Below are 25,707 nucleotides of genomic sequence, written 5' to 3' on the forward strand. Positions count from 1 at the left end.
GTGTGATCTGCCTTTAGAAGGGTTACTGTAATTACTGTATTGAGAATATACACCAGAGACAAGAGGAGAAGACCAGACAGGAAGGTGTTGGGAGTAATCCAGGTGAGAACTGATGGTGGCTGGGACCACGGTGGTAGCAGTGGAATTGGAGAGAAGAATTGGTATATTCTAAAAATAAAGGGAAGGGGATGTACTGATGGATTGGATCTACAGGATAGGAGAGAGAGAGTCCAAGATGATTCTAAACTTCCATGATAGACTTTCAAACCATTCACAACATCTCTTTGGATTCCAAGTTTGTGTCATGATAATGGCAAAATATATTTAATGAGGTCAAATAATCCCCTACACCAATAGTTTATTAGTATTTAGATGGAGTTCAGAGGGAACTGGAATCCAGGCTTACAGCACTCCTCTCTGTTCAGGTATTTAAATGTCTTTGATCTCAGATTAAAGGTGGTAATTCAGCTTTAAACTGTTATTATCTATCATTTAATGTGCCCTGTATATATATTCTCATCCTTGCAATATGAGGCGGACAGCTATAATGAGATGGGAGCAAAGCACAAGTTTTTAAGTACATAAATCTTTGTATTCCCTGTCCTGTTCTTTCACTGACCTTTATAGTGTCTGCCCTAGTGACTTGCCGTATCTTTTTAACAGGAGATTTAAATCAATTGGGTGTGAAAGACAAAGAAAGATGGGGTAGCTTTTTCTTTCTTTCCTTTTTTACCCCCCTCTGTAAGCTTCAGTGGTTTTATCCAGGCTTTCATTTATTCCACCTCAGGAAAGGAAATGTTGAGACAGGGTCGGGCAAGTACAGACTGCCAAGGATCCGTACTTAGATGCCATCGGTGCCACAAAGGAACCTTTTCTCCCCATATCAAAGGATTTTAATGGTTTTGGTTTGGGCGTGAATTAGGAGAGCTGGGAGAAACTAAGCGAAGCCATCACTGGGTAATACCCACAGCCTACCATTAGGTACCCTGGCGTGTGGGGAATTGGCTACATCCAGGCTGCACAGAGTCGGGGGCGCCCAGAGGTAGGGGTAGAGGGCTGTTCTGTGAGCCCCCTCTGGGGTTTCGGTTGTTTCCGGGTCTGGAGAGCAAGAAGGGGCGATCGAGTTAGGTCCTCCCCTTCCTTCGTCAGCCACTCCAGGTGCCTCGGAGGCTGCTCCTCCGGCCCCGGGCCCTGGCTGCCCACCCTCGAGGCCCCGTGGCCAGCGAGCTCCCTCCCGCAGCCACAGTCGCTCCCCGCCGGGGACCGTAGCCCTGAGCCCAGCGGGCGGCGCGCCTGCCCTTGTTTGGCCACGCGGCGGCGGCGGTGTCGGCGCATCCTCCCGGGCCGCCCCCCGCGGGCGTCAGAGGGAGGCGGGCGCCCCGCGCGGTGACGGCGACGCCTGCGGCCGCGGGACTCTCCACTCGCCGCCGCCGGAGAGGCCGGTGACCTCTTGGCCGCCCCGCCTCGGAGGTTCAGATGGCTCAGGCGAAGATCAACGCGAAAGCCAACGAGGGGCGCTTCTGCCGCTCCTCCTCCATGGCCGACCGCTCCAGCCGCCTGCTGGAGAGCCTGGACCAGCTGGAGCTCAGGTGAGCGGCGGGGCGGTCTGCGGGCGGAGGCCGTGCGCGGCGGGCCGGTCCGGCACGGTCCCGGGGCAGGCTGCGGCCACAGAAGTTGCTTGCTTGAGATTTGTTCTTCATGGGGATGGTGCAGTTTTCTCTCGCCCTTGGTGGATTTTCCTCTCCGTCGGAGAGAGAACGCATGCGATTTAAGAACCTGTGAGCGCATTATTGGTGGCCACGTTCTCGTTAACAGACCTGAGCGTTTGGGAACGGAGAAAAACCAGAGAAGGTAAAAGTTAGAGTGGCGTTATTTGAGATTACAGACTGTGACACTCCGTGTCTACAGAACTTCTAGAACCTTCTGAGTGCCAGTGTGTGGTCTTCCCAAGTGTTTTTTAACTTGCTCTTTTCCTATTATTCATTTTTAAGAGCGGCAGCAGTTTACTGGTGAGTGATCAGTTTCTTTGCTCCAAAACCCAGCAGAGCAAAAAACCTAAAAATCCAGGGACCCGTCTGATAGCAAGGAGTAGGGAGGAGTAGGACAAATGAGGGGCTGCGGGGAGAACAATGGCTGGGTACTTGGTGTAATAAGACCCTGCAGCTTTCGTTTTCCTCCTAACCCTGCATGCAGCCTTTCCGTTAGTTTCGCAGTATTTGTGTACCTCTTTACGTAGAAGACATTGACTGTACTGACTGACACCTTCTTGAAAGTGCTAATCATTGGCCCAAAAGCATAAGATAGTCACCCGTTTTTTTTCCTTCTCAACTGAATAAGATTTTATTAAGTAATACAGAGTTATGCTTATGTACAATCTCTAAGTAATTTATAATAAATTTTGGAAATACTTGTTTCCCTTAGTGTATTAAAACTTTTATGTACTTCTTGTAAACGTTTATGTCACCAAAGTTACTGTGACAATTGTGTGCAGATGTAGTTAAATGAAAATCTTATTAAGGCTCTGCAACCCCTGAAACTACACCGAATTTTTTTTCTATAGTTTTCACCAGGTTTTGGCGGAGCAAAGAAGTATGTAAGCCAAAAATTTTAGGAAGCAGTGCATGTATGTCTTTATCTCCCTGGATTTATATACCAAAATAAGAAGGGGTGTCTATTTGCCAACAAAGTGCATTCATAACCACAGTATATCTCAGCAGTTGAGGCAATTATTATTACTATCCTGAGAAAAGAGTCAAAAGATGAGAAATTCTCCTTCCAGGATGATTTCATGGATGGCAACACATAGGGAAATTGGAGCCAAAACCACATTCTAGAGTTCGGCTCAGAATGAGACAAATGGAACAAAAGAAAACTAAGGCTTCCCCATGGTTGAGCTTGACGCATTCAGCCCCCGGAGAAAGTGGAACAAGACTGATCAGTAGCTTCAATCTACTTAATACCCCTCTGAAGAATAATACTTCTTTTTATGTGGCAGCGCTACAAGTAACTCCCCACATCCTCCTGAAACCATTATTACGCTGTATGTTAACTAACTTGGATTTAAATAAAATTGTAAACATAAAAATAAATGAATAAAAGATGAGGAAATGAAGACACTGAAAACAAAACAAAACAAAAAAACAAGTAACTCCCACATCTCCCCAGGTATTTAGAACTTTGAGGGCAAGTTCTTAACTATTTCAGGGCTCTCTCCCTCCTGGTCAGAAACGATTTTTCCTGAAAGGAATGAGGAGGATTTTGCCCTTCCCTTCTTCAAGCTGAGTCATTCTCCTCAAACTTGACTTAACACCTCGTGTGTGGTAGGTGGAAAAGCAGGCAAGTACTTATCTTTAAAGGAAAGCCTCTGTTCTGAGTATTAGTACATTCTTAATGTTTGATTAATGTAAATTGATTACTGTATACAAGTGATTACATTATAACTTGTTAATTAACCCTTGAGCTGAGGAAGAAAGACTGATTAAAATGTGCTAATTACTCATTTTAAGGACTTATCTAGTAATTTTAGCCTTTTGTAAGCTTTGTTTTTTCCTTAAAATAAAAAGTAATACTGATCTAAGGAAGTATTTTAGAAGGTAGTGAAAATAAAAATGCAAATGCTGATGCTTTAAAGTTCCTTTGAAACCACACGAGCAGTGTCACAGAGCACCGCACTATTAAAAATTAGCCTCATGCCTAGATCTATTTGTAAAAGAAAACATATTCAAGGTAATTTTGCTCTAATAGTTTAATTTTATATTAAGGATGACTCATAAGGCAGTGTTTTAGGTAGAATAAAACACTGTAGTTTGTACTTAGAAGCTTGCATTTACTCTTCCCCAGCCATACTAATTGTGTCATTTGTGATAAAATGTCTTCCATATGAAACTGAAAACAATTTGCTGAATGCTTTATGAGCTAGAGTATGAACTGGTGGCGTATGTGAGTTTTTAAATGCTTTAAAATGTTTGGCAGCATTCTACAAATTAAAGGAATTCCATTTGTTTCTAATACTTTACCATGACACTGGCCTTTCTTTCTTGACTCCATCTCCTCTCCTTTTTTGCTTCCTCCTGAAAAGGTGATTCCTTTCTCTCCCAGTTTTTTGACCAATTCTAAATGGCATCTGACTTTTACATTCATCAGTGGCTCAAGACACCTTGCTTATTATTGTTACTTTTTTTTAAGTCACTGTAATTTATGCATAATACATGCTAACAATGATTCATTAAATGAGCACTGACTCTGTATACCAGGGCCCGTTCCTTTGTGGAAGTTACTATTACCTCCATTCTCCACATGGGAAATTGAGGCTTAGGAAGATACATGACTTGTCCAGGGTCCCCCAGCAAGACTGGCAATAGAGCTTAATAATTCATGCCTGAATTCTCTTAAAGTTAGATGTGTCTTACTGTTACCTGAAGCTGGGTTTGCCTCTTGGTGGGTGTCAAGCCAAAAGATACAACCAAGGCAAAGAATAGGAAAAGGAAGGGTTTTACTTGCAGCAAGTGAAGGAGAGCATGGGGGATCTTTCCCAAGCAGTGTGTCCCAGATCAACAAGATTGGGGGAGTTTTAAGCTAAGGGTGCATACATATTCAGGAAGAGGCTTGCACAGTGGGGAATACAGCATGGCAATGGGGTGACTGATTCCAAGTCAAAGTCACAAGGGCCGGAAAGGGTCAGCAGCATCCGTTCCCTGGTGTCAGTTGGTCTGGGATCTGAGTACTCAAAGGGGTTTAAATCCTGCAGAGATAACTCAGGAGTGTGCATCAGGTCAGTCTTTGCTTTCTGACTATGATTAGACTGTCTCCTGGCCTGATGGTGGCTGTTCTCACATTCTTTCACAAGATGGTTTGGGGCCTAAAATGACTTCTCTTACATCAAGAAAGCTATGTCTGTCTTTCTTTGCCCAGGGACCCCTAACTCTTGCTGCTTACAGTATTTCAAAATGGAGGAATAGTATATGGATGAATATATGACTTTACTGAAAGAAGTGAAAATCCCTTTTTTTTTAAGATTTTATTTTTAAGTAATCTCTACACCCATCATGGGGCTTAAATTTACAACCCCAAGATCAGGATTCACACACTCCACCAATTGAGCCAGACAGGTGCCCCAAAAATTACATTTAAATTGGTGTTGAATACAGTAAATACTGAACACCTACTGATGCCAAGTATTGAGTGGCTCCTAGAAGGCTCTCGATGGTAATGAAGATGTTTGGGATATGGGTTGTGGAGAGTGGCAGAGGGGAAATTGATAGGACTGCAAGATTGTTCACAATTTTCCCAAAACTGGTCACGTTGTAGGTCATTCCCCTGCCCAGTGACTTACCCGACAGCCAGAGAATGAAGGGTTGGGGCCGGGAGTGATATGGATCATTTGGCTGAAAGTTTCCTGTTGCTTGAAGTTTCTTAGGGTGTGCCAGTGTCCCACGAGTCACAAAACAAGTGGCCTCAGAGTTAATATTGAACAACAGCCTATAATTTAAAAGAGCACTTCTCATATACATTGTCATTTGAACCTTACAAAACCCTTTGAGGCAGAGGAGGGCACAAGAATGTTATCTCTTTTAGAAATGAGGGAACCCAAGTCCAGAGGGATTGAGTGGCTTGCCTAAGGCCGCAGTACTGATGAGAGGCTCCTAAGCACCAGTTCCATCTTCACACTGCAGGGTTGCAGTGGTGAGTGTATTTTCATATTTTGGTGATGATTAGGAAAACTTACTCAAAATCTTACGCTGCCTAGAATATAAGTAATCCTTGTAGCATTCTTTATATACAAGGGTATTTTTTTAATTTTTATTTTTTATTTTAATTCCAATATAGTTAACATACAGTGTTATATTAGTTTCAGGTGTGCAATATAGTGATGCAGCCATTCTTATTTTTTTTTAAGTATATATATATTTTTAAGTTTATTTGAGAGAGCAAATGGGGGAGGGGCAAAGAGAGAGGGAGACAGAATCCCAAGCAGGCCCCACACTGTCAGCACAGAGCCCGAGGAGGGGCTCAAACTCACAAACCGTGAGATCAAGACCTGAGCTGAAGAGTCAGCCGCTTAACCGACTGAGCCACCCAGGTGCCCTGATTCAGCAATTCTATACATTACTCAGAGCTCATCAAGGTAAGTGTACTCTTGGGGCACCTGGCTGGCTCAGTAGAGCATGTGACTCTTGATTGAGCCCCACATTGGGTGTAGAGATTACTTAAAAATAAAATCTTTAAGCAGCACCTGGGTGGCTCAGTTGGTTAAGCATCTGACTTTGACTCAGGGTTTGTGGGTTTCGAGCTCGGCGTCAGGCTCAGAGCCTGGAGCCTGCTTCAGACTCTGTGTCTCCCTCTCTCTCTGCCCCTCCCCCACTCACGCTCTGTCTCTCTCTCAAAAATAAACATTAAAAAAAAAAACTTAAGAAGAAAAAAAAGATAAGTTTTCTCTTAATCCCCTTCACCTATTTTACCCATCCCACCCACTCCCTCCCTCTGGTAACTGCCAATTTGTTCTCTATAATTAAGGGTCTTGTTTTATTGTTTGTCTCTCTTTTTTTTTTCCCTTTGTTCATTTGTTTTGTTTCTTAAATTTCACATATGAATAGAATCATATGTTATTTGTCTTCCTCTGACTGACTTCGCTTAGCCTTATACACTCTAGCTCCACCCGTGTTGTTGCAAATGGCAAGATTTCATTCTTTTTTATGGCTGAATAATATTCCATTATGTGTGTGCATATGTATATACACATCTGCTTTATTCATTTATCTATTGATGCATACTAGGGCTACTTCCACAATTAGGCTATTATAAATAATGCTGCAATGAACATAACAGCGCATATAACCTTTCAAGTCAGCATTTTTGTACTCTTTTGGTAAATACCCAGTAGTGTGATTACTGGATCATAGGGTAATTCCATTTTTGGTTTTTTGAGGAACCTCCATACTGTTTTCCAGTGTGTGCACCAGTTTGCATTCCTGCCAACGGTGCACAAGGGTTCCTTTTTCTCCACATCCTTACCAACACTTGTTTCTTGGATATGAGTATTTAATAAGAGATGGACTATGATTTTAAGAACCTATTTTAGAAATTATTTATTTCAACTAAATTCATGATAGGAGCATTTGCCATTTCTCTTCCTTTGTATGAAAGCACAAGTTCTTGGTATTTATAAGCCTGAGTCCATAATGGTAAGTGTGTAATAAATAGCATGAAGCTAATGTTTACCAGCACCAATTCTAGACACATGACATGTAGTAACTCATAAACATAATTGTTGTAGTCAGTGCTGTCAGTTAGCTGTGTTAAACTCTTTACCTGCTTTACTTCATTCAGTCACAACCACCATCTCATTATCCCTATTTCATAAATGAAGAAATTGAGGCAAAGAGAACTTAGGTTACACAGCCAGTAATCGGCGGTGCCGGTTTGAACAGTGTGACTGAAAAGCCATTGTGGCTTCACTGAATGCTGTGTTAGTGGACATATCCACAGTAGCCTCAGTCTGGTGAAGTCGCTGTCAGGCCTCACAAGTGTATCATTTTGCTACCTAGGCTGCAGAGATGTGTGAGGTGCAGGAGACCCGAACACTAGTGGAGGATGTGGGCACTTCAAGTTTCGCCCTCCTAAGAATTTCTGACTAAAATTTCTTTGTGTTAAGCCTGCTTAGTTGTGATTTTATGCAGAGAGTTTTCCAGGAGTACAACCCAGGCCAGCCATGGTATGAGGATTTCTTTCCCAATTTTGGACATGTAGCTCTTCTAGGATCTGTTAATAAAAACAGAACCACCCTTCTCCGCCAAGAGAAGTGTTGTCAAATGATGTTTAAAAACTTGAAGGGTAAAGTGAGGTGGTCCAACACTTGTCTAACCAAAGTCCCGGAGGAAAATAATAGCATGGAGGACAGGGAATATTTGAAGATACTATGACTAACAATTTTCTAGAACTAAATGGAAGGGTTGTAGACAGAAAGATTTATATGTGAGATGAATTTAAGAATCTCAGTAGCTGACAAACAGTGCAAATATTACTTACATAAATTTAAGTAGAGGTCTAGGTTCAGCTAGAGGGAACTGCACATGAAAGGTCGATGGTGCCAAAAAAAACAAACAAAAAAAACCTTGAAATATTTACATTCTAAAGAATGCATTTTACCTTTGCTATGAAATGAAAAAAGTATACATAAAAATGTATATGAGAGGTTCCATTAAAAGTGAAGTCTGTTTATCACAGGGAAAAATGTCCTGGCAATTTCTAGCCTTGGGGAGAAAAACAAAAACAAAACAACAACAACAACAAAAAACCCCACAACCCTTAAAAGTTCCATCTAATGTCTAATGTATTTGGGGCGTCTGAGTGGCTCAGTCAGTTAAAGGTCTGACTTTGAGTCAGGTCATGATCTCATGGCCCATGGGTTTGAGCCCCATGTCAGGCTGTGTGCTAACAGCACGGAGCCTGTCTGTCTTCCTCTCTCTCTGCCCCTCACCAGCTCACGCTCGCTCTCTCGCTCGCTGTCTTTCTTCAAAAATAAATAAACATTAACAATAATTTCTTCTGCATTTGGTCTCATTTAATGACAAAATATCTTCCTTATATTTATGGGGTTTTTTTCTAGAGCATCTCCTCTTAAACCAATTTCTTGTTAACAATTCCATGAACTTACTGTCATAACTTGATGTAAATGAAGCTTTCCTTTTTAGAGTAACATTTAATTCTCTATCATTGTGCATTTGAGTACAAACTCAAAGAGTGTTGAAAAATTAATCTCTTCTTTCAGCATCTTCTCATTTACTAATCACATGATTCATCTGTGTCATTTAAACAGTATAGTCATGGTTTGTGTTTTTTGCATAAATATTTCATATTAGTGCCTACTCAATCTCTCTTCTATGTACTGGGCCCTAGGTTATCTGCCTGAGAGTTTGCTAATGTAAAATATTGAAGTACGCAATGAATGGTGCTGGAAGTGGGCCTGCTGTTGGCCTTATTGCTGTTTTATAGAATATTGGTTTTATTGTGCTTTCCAGCCACATTTGTCACATAAGATTCTTACCAGCTCTTTGTTTTTCTGGCTCTTATGAACACAAAGTTCAACATATATTTAGTATCTTGATGAACAAAGAGACCGTGTGACTTTATAGTCTATCAGTGCTATTTTGGGGTCTAACAGGTGGATGGCTGTTGGGGAAAAGGCAAATGTGTGGTTAGGGTGAGTAGGGGAAGCCTTATATGGAGTGGACATGTGTTCAAACATTAGTGAAGTTGTTCCTTCTGTGCCCACTTAAGGCAGCAATCAAGATTAGATCTTCATGATCTCATGATTCTCAGGCCATCTGAATACCGAGGATCTAAGTCTGTCACTGTTCATTTTGCAGAAATGGCAACTTACTTAGTTACAGGATAACGTATAGCAAGAAATTGCCCTGAAAACAAAGCACCCTAAACATACAGGATTTTCTTTTTTTCTGTTCTCATAATTCCACAGTCTTGTTCTTTGGTGACTGGGTGTGTTCATGTGTATGTGTAATAAGAGCGCATGTGTATTTATTTATACTCAAGGGAATTAGGAAAAGTAGTGCTTCTATAGCTTGATCTGGTCTTTATACCAAAAACCTAAACAGGCATTTCCTTTAAATTCAGGAAAAGACACAGGTGCCCTGTCTAATCACCACTGCTTAATAAAGTAACAGAGGACTTTAGTCAATACTAAAAATAAATTAAAATAGGAGCTGATAGGATTGAAAAGGAAGAGATTAAAACTGTCATTTTGTGCAGATGATATGCCCACCAATCTAGACGAATCACTGAATCAAACGATAAATTATTAAAATTAATAAATAAATCATTTACCAAGTACAAGATGAACCTTCTAAAAGCATTTCTCCAACCAGCAATAACCAGCAAGAAATTATAATTTAAAATATTCACAATAACAACAGTATCCTCAAAGGATCAAAGCACTCAGAAGAGTCCACAAAGACTACCATTAAGAATACTTCAAAATTCAGGGTACCTGGGTGGCTCAGTTGGTTAAGTGTCCGACTCTTGGTTTCGGCTCGGGTCATGGTGTCATGGTTTGTGAGTTAAAGCCCCAAATCAGGGTTTGCACTGACAGTGTGGAACCTGCTTGGGATTTTCTCTCTCCCTGTCTCTCTGCCCCTCCCCTGCTCATGTTCTCTGTCTCTCTCTCTCAAAATAAATAAGCTTTAAAAAATATATTAAAACATTTTTAAAAGAATACTTCAAAACTCTAAGAATATAAAAGAGGGGTGCCTGGCTGGCTGGGTCAATTGAGCATGTGACTCTTGATCTCAGGGTCGTGAGTTCAAGCCTCCCATTGGGTGCGGGGATTACTTAAAATAATAAAATCTTTTTTTTTTTTTTTTTTAGTTTATTTTTTTGAGAGACAGAGAGAGAGAACATGTTGAGCAGAGCAAGAATCCCAAGCAAGCTCTGCACCAGCAGCACAGAACCTGATGCCAGGCTCGGACTCACTAACTGTGAGATCATAACCTGAGCCAAAAATCAAGAGTCAGACAGGACACTTAACTGACTGAGCCACCCAGGTGCCCCCCAAAAATAAAATCTTAAAAATATAATAAAAAAATAAAAATAGAGAAGATAGAAGATGATCTGAATAGATGGAAAGACACATCATGCTTCTGGATAGAATGGCGGTATGCTAAAGATGCCAAATTTATCTCAGTTCTTTGAGAAACCTGATAAACTTACTGTAGAGTTAATATGGAGAATTAAAAGTCTAAATAGCTAAGTTATATTTAAGATTAGGGGACTAGTTCTGCCAAATATTAAGGCATATTACCAGGCTGTTGCTGTTTTTTAAAAAATGGGTGTTGGTGTAAGAACAAATATACTAGTAGGGGCACCTGGGTGGCTCAGTCAGTTAAGCATCCGACTTCCGCTCAGGTCATGATCTCACAGTTTGTGAGTTCGAGCCCTGCATCGGGCTCTGTGCTGACAGCTTAGAGCCTGGAGCCTGCTTCGGATTCTGTGTCTCCCTCTCTCTCTGTCCCTCCCCCGCTCATGCTCTGTCTCTCTCCTTCAAAAATAAATAAAAACATTAAAAAAGAACAAATATACTAGTGAATGAAATAGAGATTTCTAAGAGTAGACAATCTATAAATCATTGGAGGAAAGGTAGATTTTTGGTGGATAGAATGTTGGAGAAGCCGGTTCACTATTTGGAGGAAATAAAGCAAAATCCTTACCTAAACACATACAAGGTGGATTCTAGATGGACTAAAACATAAATATGAGAAAGATAAAGCAATAAAGTTAATAGAAATATAGGAAAATATCTTAGGACTTAGGATGGAAAGATCCTGAAGCAAAACTTCAAAAGCATAAACCATAAGGCAAAAGAAAAGCAAGAAAAGATGAATTTGATCACTTCAAAGTAAGGATGTCTGTTCGGTGAAGGATATCCCAGACAAAATTCATGTATGATAGGATGGGAGAAGATAATTATAATGTCTTTAACTAACGTGGGATTAATTGCTTGAACATGCAAATCAACAAGAGGACAGTAACCCCTGTTTAAAAAAGATAAACAAGGGAGGGGGAAAAAGAAAATGAAATGAAGTGAAAATAGGTACAGGCTATGAAGAAGCTAACAAGAATACAAAGAGATGTCCAAAATTATTAGTAATGACAGACATGCAAGTTAGGTACGAACATATCACTGCACACTTACTAGACTGGCAACAAGTAGAAAGTTGGAAAATGCTGAGTATTGGTAGGGCTTTGGGTACACAGGGATTCCTCTGCTTTGCTGCTGGGAATATTGTCAAGGAGTTCAGGACAGGGCCCCCCAGAATGTGCCACTTTGGCATGTGGGTTATTTTGAGCTGAAGGCACTTGAGAACCTGCAGGCTCAAGAGAAACTTTTACCCCTCCCTTAACCACACAGAAGAATCTAAATTAGGGGTCTTTCCCAAAATAAGGGTTATAAACAGAGATAAATTTTATCTGAATGGCCCATCTTTTTGGTAAGTCAAACATCTAATTACCAAACATCTGCTCTTCTTTTCACCCTGTGAAGTATATTCCTTTTGTCCGAAGTCCCAGACCCCTACTCCCTCTTTCTTCATTCAGAATGACATATACACCTCATTTTGCCTGACCATCTTTGGAATTTCCTCCAATGTACACTGTTATATTTGATTTTCTCCTCTTAATCTGTCTCATGTCAATTTAATTCTTGGTCCAGCTAGAAGGACCTTTGAGGGGACAAGAATTCTTGCTTCCGAACAGTGGTCTAGCATAGCCATTCCAGAGAACAATTGTACCCTTGTCTCAGCAATCCTGCCCTGGGATACATCCTCAGGAGATTCTCATTCAGTCCATGAGGGGGTATGTATTCGTGTAAGCATTTTTTGTGGTGATGGAAAGTGAGGGGATAAGGTGGGTGTCTCCACTGGGAGAGTGGATGTAAAACCAGCTGGATATGCATGAAGTATATGATATGCAGCAATCAGAAGCTACTGACTAGATGTTCACATAGGAAGCTGGATGGTTCTTAATAAAATAATGCTGAGGGGAAACAGAGTGAGATATAAATTGAAAATAGGTGAAAACACAAATACACATTTTGTTAAGAACAAATACAAAATAGATAAACACTGAACAGAATGGTCGCCATACAAGCAGGGAGGAAAATGGGAGTGGGGTAGGTGGATTTAAAACAATAGAAAAGTTAAAGAACTTTTTAAAAAGGAATAAAGAATTTTTGAAAGGTGCTCCTAGTGATCTTGAAACTGGATTTGGAGCACATGATAGAGATGAGGAAAACTAAACTTCCATATGGTAACTTTTGTTTTCCCAATTTCTACAGGGTGGAGGCTTTGAGAGAAGCGGCAACTGCTGTGGAGCAAGAGAAAGAAATCCTCCTGGAGATGATCCACAGCATCCAGAATAGCCAGGACATGAGGCAGATCAGCGATGGTGAGAGCATTTCCATGGAAGGGAGGTCATCTTTTCCACTCCGTGAAGGGATTTGGGATACACATGTGTCCATGTTCGCTTGACTTGAGGGATGAGCACGCCTGGCTTTGGCATCTCCCGTGAGCAGCAGACAGCAGCTGCAGCTGTTAGTCTATTACAACAAGAGCCACGTACCCAGAGGTCACCCTTCTGGCCCACCCCCTACCTCAGGGACATGATGGGAAATGGTAGAAAAGGCCTCTAAGCTCCAGAAGAGGTAGCCCTGAGCAGTAAGGCTGTGGCTTTGACCTCAGGCTCACACTTCTAACTTCAGCTCCTCAGAAGTTATTGGACCATTGAAGTATAAAAGCAGAGAAGACACAAAGGGAGGGGTTGAGGTGTAACTTAAAGAGAGGAAGGAGAGAAAATGCAGGGGAAATAAATTATGGACCCGATAAAACCCCATTAATGTAAAAATGTGCTATTGTTTCCATACGAAAAGCATGACTGCCCATGGAGAAACAGGGTACTTGTAATTTCCTTTCACTAGCAGTGGGTCTTCCTAATTTGGTTGCCCTGGTGCTTCCCGGGACAAGCTAATAGGCCAGCAGCTGGTGCCATGAATGTGCCATCTAACTCCAGACCCTGAAATGTTAGACATGCACAGCAGGGTTAAGACCTAGCCAGTCTTTTCCCCATCCTGGCCAAAGATCCATGAATTAGAAAGGAAGTCATAGAACAGAACACACATAAGATTGCTGACTTTTTCATATAAATAATGAAATGTTGACCCAACACCCCTCTCCCCACCATTGCCTCTCTGTGCTAGAAGACTTATACTACTGGCCTGCTTAAATTTGGCTGGAGAAGATGAAGCCAGTGTCTCATTCTGAGGCCAGCTTTTTCTCCACTACTGTGGCTAAGTTTTTGTCAGCCAAAATTGGGTCATTGTATTCTGATACACGTGCAGACTATGTCATCCGAAAGTATACTTCTTGGCATGAGAATTATTTCAAGCTGATTATTTCTGAGAAACTGCAGACACAGGAGAAGCTCTGAAAACAGAGTAGAAGTCATTCTTTTATAAGGGAAGTTTAAATTTACAAAGGAATTTACAATTTGTAAGGAACTCTGTGTACCAGAAAGAAGGATGACTGGAAGTCACAAGAAACTCTTATCTATGCAGAAATCACCTACTACATCAGCAAAACAGCCTTAGCCTGGTTTATCCTGCTTTTCCTAGTAACCTCCCTCAGGAGGGGAAGACCTCCCTCAACATCTTAGTCCTTAGCTGAAGATGGTTTTTAAGGTGGTGGCTCAGGCCATCTCAGGGAGTTAGACCATCTCCGTTTCCCTGGCAATCTCTGATGTATATTTGAAGTATACATATTAATAAATTTCTGGGTTTTTTTTTCTTGTGAATCTGTCTTTTATTACAACGTTTCTCAGCCAAGAGCTCAGAAAGGTACAGGGAATATTCTTTTTCTTCCCCTACGTGCACATCCGTATGGAGAGATCCACCGTATCTGATCTCTTGTCTACCCAGCACAAAGCCCTGGTTATGTTCACTATTCACTCTGTGTTAAGACTTGATCTCCATCCCAGTTACAAATGCATGCCCGCCCAAACGTTTTCAAACATGACCACTTGAGAAGTCATCTGGTATCCCATGTATAAAGACTTAAAGGGAAAGGTATTCTGCAACCTCTCTTTGTAATACACATAGTTAATCTTATGTGCTATAGTTTTAACTTTTACTCTAAAAATTTCATAGCAGAGGCACTACAGAAAATAGCTTTAGCCACAAAAGAATGCCTTTGTGTTCTCAACATCGATAAATTTATATCTCATATTGATTGATACTTTAAACTTTCTACGTTTAGGAGAAAGAGAAGAATTAAATCTGACAGCAAACCGTTTGATGGGAAGAACGCTCACCGTTGAAGTTTCAGTAGAAACTATTAGAAATCCCCAGCAGCAAGAATCCTTAAAGCATGCCACCAGGATTATTGATGAGGTGGTCAGTAAGTTTCTGGATGATTTGGGAAATGCCAAGAGTCACTTGATGTCACTGTACAGTGCTTGTTCATCTGAGGTGCCATCTGGGCCTGTTGACCAGAAGTTTCAGTCCATAGTGATTGGCTGTGCTCTTGAAGATCAGAAGAAAATTAAGAGAAGATTAGAGACTCTGCTTAGAAATATTGAAAACTCTGACAAGGCCATCAAGCTGTTAGAGCATTCTAAAGGAGCTGGTTCCAAAACTCTGCAACAAAATGCTGAAGGCAAATTTAATTAGTTTTGAAACAGAAGAGCACTTACAAATAATGACGTAAAAATGGTTAAATACTAGTTCTTTATGTTAGGCATAACATTTGATACTGATTATTTCAGATGAGGAAAATACCCCAGTGTCATCAGTTTTGTGATTAACATAATTAAAACTAGAAGTATTTTAATTATCTTTCTAGAAATTTTTAGATTGAATTCTTGTCTTGTATTAGGATCTAGCACCTAATATATATTTTTTTTACTATTCTGTGGTTGAATACTTAGTATATAGGAGAGAGTTAGTGCTCAGCCTGGGGCAAAAGCATTAGTTTCCTTCCTGGGCTTTATCTGGAGTGGAGATACTTGGGCACATGGGGCATTTGGTTGACTAGAAATTCTTTACTTAATCAGCACACACACTTACTACACATCTACTGTTAACTAAGAAGTGTGCTTAAAAGGGATCCCAAAATAAGAAGCTTTCCCTCCATCTTTTTCATAAAGCACCTTTTTTGGACATCTGAATCAATTTTGACTTAAGATTTATGCATCTGATAATATGAATATATTTCTTCCTGTGTGTGAAAACATGGCATAAAGTGTGAGAGAATTCACCTGATTTTACCACTGTGAACAACTCTATGTCCACTTCATCTTTTTCCAAATGCATCATTTCTCTCAATTTGTACTCATTATTGAAATGCGGTATTGTAACTTGCCTTTTTTTAAAAAAAATGCTGCTATAAAGTCTGCTAATTGTCAACTTTAAAACCTCTATTCCGTATAGTTGTATAATTTACTTAGCCATTCCCCTAACTAGGCATTTAGGTTGTTTCCAGGTTGTTTCTTATTCCTGCAACATATTTATATACAGAGAGCTTTTTCCTTTTTTCTTTGTTTTTGATTTTCTTTGTATAAGTTCCCAGCAGTGGAATTTACCAGGTCAAAGGGTATATACATTTTCATGACCTGACATATTTCCAAATTTTTTGGTATAAGAGTTACATCAATTTATACTGTCTTCAGTAATTAAAATGTAGCTATTTCACTAAAAGCTTCCGAGAATCGAGCATTGTTTTTTCTAACATTAGACACTAGACTAAATACCTGAATTTGGTTTGCATTTTGTTTACTAACAAGGTTGACCTGTATATTGATTATTCTTTTATGTGTGATAAATGAAACAACCGTAGAACACTTTCATTTGTTAGAAGTAACTAGTGTTGTGGATACACAAAAACCTCGACTTCCCCCTCAAATACTACTTCAAAATGAATACATCAAACTCAATTTTCATGAGAATGTAGGTATTCTTTCACGCTGGGGGAGAAAGAGAGTCAGGATCCAGATTAGCTTTATATATTTATAGCTTGCAATGCAAACAATATTGAGCTTCACTTTCTGGGCAAAAATGTCAAATTAGCCTCTCTTCATAAAAAGCAATTACAATCTGAGAACATTATGGTTTTGATTGCCATTGCTAAGTCGGCCTCATTTAAATCTTTCCATTTCATGGGGAACATTAATTCTCATTGATAACTGTGGTCAAAGCCGCTTGATTTTGTCAGTTGACTCTCATTTGCTATCATCAGGTTCACTGTCAGATAAAGATGTTCTTTTTGTGCCATCTTTACCAGCTTTTTGAAAATTAAGAAACAAGAATCAAGTTTTCTTCCAGTTCTCAAGGACTGTCAGCATCTTTGAATCCCTTCCACCCTGGGAGATACTCCCACTTCCCATTCACTCATTCACTCCATGTTAGCCTAGGACATTTTCTACCACATGTTTGGGCCCCGCCTCCTCAACCTTTGTGCTCTTCATGTTGTTTCTTCCCCATTTTTTTGTAGTGGAGATTCATTGGAGGCCAGTCCTTATCACGGACTTGAAGAGCTGTGGTCTGCCATCTCCAGGCTGCCTCAGTCCCTGGCCTGCAGCACCTGTAGCCCTCTGTATCTCCAGCCTGAGCCACATTCCAGGGGCAAGGACCTCAGTGTGTTGATTCTTAACATTTTTATTTATTATAAGAATGAGTAGAAGTGCAATTCATTTTTAAATGATGAAACTACCAAGAGTCACATTAACCTTCATCTGTCATCTTTTTTTTTTTTTTAATTTTTTAATGTTTATTTACTTTTGAGAAAGAGAGACGGGGGAGAGTATGAGCAGAGGAGGGGCAGAGAGAGAGGGAGACGCAGAATCCGAAGCAGCCTCCAGGCTCCAAGCTGTCAGCACAGACCCCAACACCGGGCTCAAATTCACGAGCCGTGAGATCATGACCCGAGCTGAAGTCGGGCGCTCAACCAACTGAGCCACCCAGGCACCCCTGTCATCTTTTATATAGATAATAGTCTGGGACTGCAATGGAATTCAGAGTATATTATTTGTCTTTTATTCATACATTCCCTAAAGCCCCATTCCTTTTTTTTTTTTTTAATGTTTATTCATTTTTTGAGAGACAGACAGACATAGCCTGAGAGGGGGAGGGGCAGAGAGAGAGGGAGACACAGAATCCAAAGTAGGCTCCAGGCTCTGAGCTGTCGGCACAGACCCTGAAGTGGCGTTCAGACTCATGAACTGCAAGATCGTTTCTTACCATTTACTGAATGTAGCATACAGTTTTTGGACAGCCCTGCTTCCATCCTTCATGAGACTGCTTCCCAGTAGAGTGTCCCTATTCCTACACTGGCTCTAAGAGCGCAGCTTGCAGGACCAGCCAAGGAGTTGACGGGAGAGCATTCAATGTGCATCAACTGAGGACAGAGTGATATTGCCACCCCGTGAAAAGTCTGACAAATGTAGAATTGTCCCTCCTGGTATTTAAATGTAGGAATCATTGACATTAAAAAATAATAAAAATCCTGAAAGCTTTCAGAGGGATAGGAAGGAGAGAGCTAACAGTAATGAATGTGAACTGGGTTTTCCAGCTGTGCTGCCCTCCCAGTACCAGTACTGCCTCCACTAGGGGGCACCATTCACGCTATTCTATGGGAATGGTATCCTGTGACTAGAACATTAGCAAGTGAGGTATGATGCAGAGGGACACAATAGTGAGTACAGACATGGTCCTCTGCATTGATGCAGCTCACTCTAGCACTCCAACTCAAAATGCTTGGAATTCACTCTAAGGAGATGACCAATTAATTACAGAACTCTGCTTAAACATGTTACAATTGGAAAGCATGAAAGAATTTAACAACCCCTGAAAGGAACAGAGTAAGGATCTGGCAAACAATTACACGCAATGATTTTTAAGTAGGAAATATCCATACATGTGTCCCTTTCAAATGACTGAGAGAAATGCTGATACATGTGGAGGACACATATGTGATAATGCTATTTTTGAAGGCTGGATTTTGAAATTCCTCAAAGACAAAAATGAAAGTAAAAGCTGAGAATTTTAGAAAAGGCAAGGACAATAGTGAAATTGGACTTGTGTGTATCTACTCACAACAAGCAAGCAAAATGAAATGGACCTCTGTTTAGGGACATGACTACATTCTTAAGCTTTCAATCATGATCAAAGAGTAAACAACTTGAACTGGGTCACACTAATCTTTAATTACCCACCTGAAATATTGGGGGTGCCCAGCTGACCAGGCCTTAGAGCATGCAACTCTTCATCTTGGGTTTGTGAGTTCAAGCCCCACGCTGGGTGTAGAGCTTATGTAAAAACAATAAAACAAACAAACAAACAAACAAAACATTGTGGCAAACATGCTTCCCTTGCATGTAGTTGGCATTCAGATCACTATGGCATTCACTCACAGCTGTTTGGTGAGGGCCAATTTCAGTATCTAGCCCAGCTTTTTTTTTTTTAAGTTTATTTTTCAAAGAGAGAATACAAGTGAGGGAGGGGCAGAGAGAGAGAGAGAGAATGGGAATTGCAAGTAGGCTCTGCACTGCCAGCACAGAACCCAATGTAGGGCTCGATCTCATGAACCGTGAGGTCATGACTTGAGCCAAAATCAAGAGTCAGACACAACCGGCTGAGCCACCCAGGCACCCCTCTAGTCCAACTTTAATATGCAACTAATTTGGGCATGATTTGTGCAGGAATTTGACAGAAGCTGTCGGAAAAGATTGAAAAACCTGGCATTGGAAAACTGACCTAGAATTTGGATCCAGAGAGTATTATAAGTACATATTCAAGTGTAATCATCAGCCCTCAGGTCTGAAGATGATACAGCCCTGGGACAGAACACACATAGTGGCTTTAAGCTTTGCTGCAGGAAGACTTGAGTTCCTAACCCCAGCTCTTATCAGCAGAGAGCCGAAAGAATATCCCTGACCTCCCCAGCTGTAAAGTCAGGATGATAATGCTCCTGTGAGTTATGAACTTTAAATGAGATACCATATGCAAGGTGCTTAGGATGGTGGCTAACATAGAAAGCACTTGCTAAATAAATTTGAATAGGGGACTCCTGACTGGCTTAGTCGGTGGAGCATCTTGATCTCAGGATTGTGAGTTCAAGCCCCATGCTGGATGTAGAGATTATTTATATATTTTTTAATGCTACAGTTATTTTGCACAGGGAAAAGTAAATTTATTACTTGAGGGTGGAGCACAAAAGCCTCAAAACAACATTTCTTTAAAATAGACTCTATTTTATTTCTTTAAAACAAACTTCATTTCTAAGACAAAATTATTTAAGCCACAGTGCTACTAAATTGCATTAAATACCCCACTATCAATAAAATCACTATGCTAAATATTGGCAGAGTATCTAAAACATGAAATAGGGGTGCCTAGATGGCTCATTTGGTTAAGCTTCTGACTCCTGATTTTGGTTCAGGTCATTATCTCATGGTCATGAGATGAGCCACGGGCTGGTGTGTGCTCTGAGCATAAGCCTGCTTGGGATTCTCTCTCTCCTCTCTCCCCCCCATCCCACTCACGCTCTCTAAAAATAAATAAACATTTTTAAAATAAATAATTAGATAAATATGAAAATTTTTAAGTTCAGAATTTTATTTTTTTTTAATTTTCTAATGTTTATTTATTTTTTTTTAATTTTTTTAACGTTTATTTATTTTTGAGACAGAGAGCATGAACGGGGGAGGGTCAGAGAGAAGGAGACACAGAATCTGAAACAGACTCCAGGCTTGAGCTGTCAGCACAGAGCCCGACGCAGGGCTCGAACTCACAGGCCGTGAGATCATGACCCGAGCCGAAGTCGGCCGCTTAACCGACTGAGCCACCCAGGCGCCCCTCTAATGTTTATTTTTGAGAGAGAGAGAGAGAGAGACAGAGCATGAGTGGAGGGTGGGGAGAAAGAGAGAGACACAGAATCCAAAGCAGCCTCCAGGCTCTGAGCTCTCAGCACAGAGCCCAACACAGGGCTCAAACCCACTGACCTCAATATCATGATCTGGGGTGAAGTCAGAAGTTTAACCTCCTGAGCCACCCAGGCACCCCAAGTTGTTCCAAATTTTAAAGAAGTTACATTATAGGAGCACCTGGGTGGCTCAGTCAGTTAAGTGTCCAACTTCAGCTCAGGTCATGATCTCAGGGCTCGTGAGTTCAAGCCCCATGTCATGCTCTGTGCTGACAGCTCAGAGCCTGGAGCCTGCTTCGGATTCTGTGTCTCCCTCTCTCTCTGCCCCTCCCCTGCTTGTGCTCTGTCTCTTTCTGTCTCTCAAAAATAATAAACATTAAAAAATATTTTTAATAAAAAAGTTACATTATATCTTTTACTGCTTTGTTCCACACTGTTGATGCACGTTACACAAAATTTTAGTTTTGAAATTCATTTTTTGATTATTGGATTTATCTTTCGTGAAATTTTTATTAAGTAGTATATTTTATTTTTTTTAATTTTTTTTTAACATTTATTTATTTTTGAGACAGGGAGAGACAGAGCATGAACAGGGGAGGGTCAGAGAGAGGGAGACACAGAATCTGAAACAGGCTCCAGGCTCTGAGCTGTCAGCACAGAGCCTGACGCGGGGCTCGAACTCACGGACCACGAGATCATGACCTGAGCCGAAACCGGCCGCTTAACCGACTGAGCCACCCAGGCGCCCCTAAGTAGTATATTTTAAATTAAACAAGGGCTTAACTTTAACTCCAACCCAATTGCAATACATACAGGTGGTTTTCCACTCAAATTTACAAAAGCATTATTTAATAGTAACAAAAATACATAAGGGGTTCAGTTTTCCTTTTAATCCAAAGGGTTGTTTGTTTGTTTAGAGGAGGGGGGCATGAGTGGGGAGAGGGGCAGAGGAAGAGGGAGAGAGAGAATCTTAAGCAGGCTCCACACCCAGCTCAGAACCAGAGGCAGGGATCAGTCTCACGTCCTGAGCCAAAATGAACCAGACACTCAATCAACTGAGCCGCCCAGGCACCCCTAATGTTTTTATTTTTAAGGGACATTTACCAACATCCTAACATAGATATTTCAAGAGAGAGAAGAAAAGGAGCACCCTGTAATAAAAGTTATTACAGCCAAATAACATAGTTACCTAGGAGTTAGGTGACTGGACATTTCAGAGTCCACTGTGGTTTTAAATACTTTCTACTAGCAAATAAAGTCACTTATATAGTAGGCTTATGTATTTTAGGGTGAAAACGTAAAGAATTATAATGGTATACATGATATTTGTAACAGTTAAAACTGAATAAATCTACCTTTTAATTAAATGACTGCAGTGTGGGACAAACTTTCGCCTCACCAGTCATTTTGTTTTCAGAGAAACAGATGCCCTAACGATAGAGTAATGGGAGTGCTTCAGCAAGTTACCAGCAACTATTTAAAAGGTTTGGAAAAGGATGCTAGCAATTAACATTTTACGTTAAAGTCACTTTAAGGTAGACACTAGGTGCTGAGGCCATTTGCTCATTCTAAGGTCTTCAGAAAATATCCCAGTCCTTAAAAGTCACAGGCACTGTGAAATACATCATTGAGAGTTCTTTCTAAGCATTGCATTCTGTGACCAGAAGCCTTTTGGGGTACAGCAATCCCACTACCACCACCACCTTCTTTCCTTTTGTTAACCACGCCCTTAAGCACACCCTCAGGGCAAAATGTCCTTGATCTGCTCTAGAAATAAGACACCTATTCCGGAACATTCTCCTCAGAGGTGGTCCTCCTGGTAGTCCCCGATTTATACTCCCCAGCCTCTAGGCTATCAAAACAAGTCTAACGGGAGCTGAGGTTGCAGCGATCTACTCATCTTACTGCCTTCCTGACGCCAAAGACACAGCTTCTGTCCCTACTTCCCCTTAACAGACCATTTCTCTCAAGCTGGATTTGTCCACTTTTTTCTTCAGTCTTGTGGCTCCTTTTGCTTTTGGAGTCGTTTTGCATATAACTCCCTATCATGGAACACACTGCCAACTTTTGAAACAACCACATAACTTCCTTCCACAGTGAAGAAAGGTATTCACCCTCTTTTTGGTAGTGCTTTACTTTATTTTTAAAAAGCAGCATGTGTGCTATCATTTGGGGGCAGATAAAAGGAAATCATTTGGCCCGGTTTTTTGTTTCACTGCAGCTGACCCTTGTATAACATGGCGTAACTGGGGTGCTGGGGTGCAAGAGCACCTGGCCCCAGGGGCTCCAAACAGACCAGGATCGGCCACTCGCAGCTGACAAAATCCAAAGGCAGAGGGATGAGAGGCGATGAAACAAGAAAGAGTTTATTTCAATGATGCCAACACAGAAGACAGCAGATTACTGTCCCAAAAACTGTCTTCAAAGTGCTGAAATACTTCGGGGTCCCTGGGTGGCTCAGTCAGTCAGGCATCTAGCACTTGATTTTGGCTCATGTCATGATCTCATGGTTTGTGAGATTGAGCCCCATGTTAAGCTTTGAGCTGACAGCACAGAGCCTGCTTGGCATTCTCTCTCTCCCTCTCTCTGCCCCCCTCCACTTGTGCACACACGCGCGCATGCTCACACTCTCTCTCAAATACACTTCCAAAAAATATCATAAAGAAGAGAAAATACATTTACAGTACTGTACTGTTGTGTATAAAAAAATGTGTATAAGTAGACCTGTGGATCCGTGCAGTTCAAGAGTCAACTGTGTATCTGAGCCTGTATTTTTCCTTCATTTGACAAAAGAAAGGGTGTTCTGATTCTTGACTCATGGCCCAAATTTTTAGAAAGAAATTCCTGTAACATGTGTAAGAACAATTCATTGTTTCTCTTCAGTTTGCTAGAAATTCTTTCAGAAAGCATCCAATTCTATTTGCTTTAGTTTTGTGCTTACTCAGCAGCCTTCTGACTTGCAAATTGGTCTCCTAAATGTACATACCCACAAGAAAGAAAAAATTCAGAAAAAAAGAAAAATGAGAAAGACGGAAGCATGAAATGGAGGCTTCTGCTTTTTTAAGCAAGAGATCATGTTTTGTGAAGAAACCTTCAGGTCTGGTTATCATCCTTGGTATATATCCTACTTATGAGACTAACATTCTGCTTTCTGTATATAATAAGCTTCTTGGAAGATGATTGGTTTCCCGTTCCCTAATCATCCCTTGAGTGAACTGGTAGAATACGATTCTTAAACATATAAATCTGAGGAGTAGAATCTGGACCTGCCATGTGGCCCTGAAGCAACCTAAAAGCACCCAGAGGTGTCTTTGTAATTATCACCAATTCATCATCAATGCAACACTTGTTTTGTCCTGCATTCTTTCTGGGTTTGTTTTTTTTTTCTGTCTACATTTAAATTATGTCCCGTGAGGGAAAAATATTTTAGGAGGAAATTCAAGACAGACTATCATTTTTTTTATAGCAGAATTTCTGAATCTCTGAAGGCTTGATAACGCCCAAATTAACCTGTTTATTTTTTTAAGTTTATGTATTTTTGAGAGAGACTGAGAGAGTGTGAGCAGAGGAGGGGTAGGAGAAAAGGTGAATCTCAACCCAATAGCACAGAGCCTGATGTGGAGCTCAAATTCATCAAACCATAAGATCATGACCTGAGCCAAAACTAAGAGTCAGATACCTAACCTGACTGAGCCACCCAGGCACCCCAAGCCTGTATGTTTAGAAGGAACCAACTATAACTTGGGATAGAGAGAAAAGCATTTAATACTTTGCTCAGTTCACAAACTCTATATCCATTTGACCTTAAAGTATGAGATAATTGAGTTCACTGTACTTGTATTATTAAGGACCCTTATAGAATATAGTGTAAATGAAATTTTTAAAAAGGGAAATACAAGATTACCCTTTTGATATATTTTGCCAAATTGCTCTCTGAAAGGATTGATTTCATTTCTCTTCCAACAACATACCAGGCTTCGCCCACTCCTAAAAGTAGCGCCGTCCTATGAAAACTTTAGCCAAAATGGCATAAAGCAGGGGCACCTGGCTTGCTCACTCAAAAGAGCATGGTGCTCTTGATCTCTGGGTCATGAGTTCAAGCCCCACATTGGGTGTAGAGATTACTTAAAAATAGATAAATAAATTAATAAATAAATAAATAAATAAACTCTAAGTCAAATTGGTGTCAAGCAAAGAAGCAATTACCATTAATTTACATGGAAAAACTTTTCATCATTCCCAGACCCGCCCCCCCACAATAACTTCTCTTAGGTTTTTCCAATATCTTAGAACACATCTTGCCAGTAGATGCACAAAATAAACGGAGACAGAGCACAGAGCATAGGTGCTCACAGGCGCAGTTCAGCGCTGTGGCCAGTCATGCTGAGATGCTGGGTGTGGATCTCAAGGAGTTAGGCAGGACCTCTCTCGCTGCTCAGGTGCCCGCTGCTTGTACTATAACAGTCCGCTGCAAAACACTCAATGCTATTTTCTATTTTTATCTTTTGCTTTTTGTTTTTGCTTTTGTTTTGTTTTGTTTTGTTTTGTTTTGTCTTGTAAAAGCCAAAATCCTCTTTGGACTTCTTTTGGTTGTGAAAACATGTACTAATGTAGGTCTTCTGTACAAGCGAGGTGTCATAATGAGAATTTGTGAAAAACGGGATAACTACATATCTCTTCCCCCACAGCTTTACTCACATTAAGTAGTGTTATGCTGTTAATCCTTGTCAACTAGATACAAGAAAAATATATCCTCATTGTTTAATTTCATTTCCTTAATTGTGTATGATATTAATACACTTTCCTGTATTTCTTTTCATATTCGACGTGTCGTCTTTGCCCATGTTTCTATTCAGCTGATGGTCTTTTGCGTATTGATGTATGAGTCCTTTCTACATTAAAGAAACTAACCATTTATCTGTCAAATGTTGATAGTACTTTTTCTTAATTGGTTATTGTTTTTGTGTATTATTATTTGTAATTCAAGGTGAGTTTTTGAGACAACAAGCATTTACCAAGAAACAATAAAGTAATCTCTGACTACATCAAACTAAAAAGCTTCTGGGGTGCTGGGTGGCTCAGTAGGTTAAGCAACCGGCTCTTGATTTCAGCTCAGATTATGGTCGCACAGTTGTGAGATGGAGACCTATGTCAGGCACTGCACGAACACTGCAGATACTGCTTAGGACTCTCTTTCTCTGCCCCCCCCCCCAAGCTCTCTCTCTCTCTT

The 25,707-nt window shown here is 40.7% G+C and overlaps 1 protein-coding gene across 1 annotated transcript; it reads left to right on the forward strand.

Annotated features, from left to right (window-relative positions):
* The first annotated feature begins 1,273 nt into the window (after positions 1–1,273).
* BAG2 (BAG cochaperone 2) lies at positions 1,274–25,403 on the forward strand. Its single transcript, XM_045498642.1, has 3 exons — positions 1,274–1,589; positions 12,845–12,954; positions 14,817–25,403. The coding sequence occupies exons 1-3, from the start codon at positions 1,477–1,479 to the stop codon at positions 15,227–15,229; spliced, it is 636 nt and encodes a 211-aa protein (XP_045354598.1). The 5' UTR covers positions 1,274–1,476; the 3' UTR covers positions 15,230–25,403.
* Positions 25,404–25,707: the final 304 nt, after the last annotated feature.

Source organism: Leopardus geoffroyi, chromosome B2, assembly GCF_018350155.1.
Source record: "Leopardus geoffroyi isolate Oge1 chromosome B2, O.geoffroyi_Oge1_pat1.0, whole genome shotgun sequence".
Taxonomy (NCBI): domain Eukaryota; kingdom Metazoa; phylum Chordata; class Mammalia; order Carnivora; family Felidae; genus Leopardus; species Leopardus geoffroyi.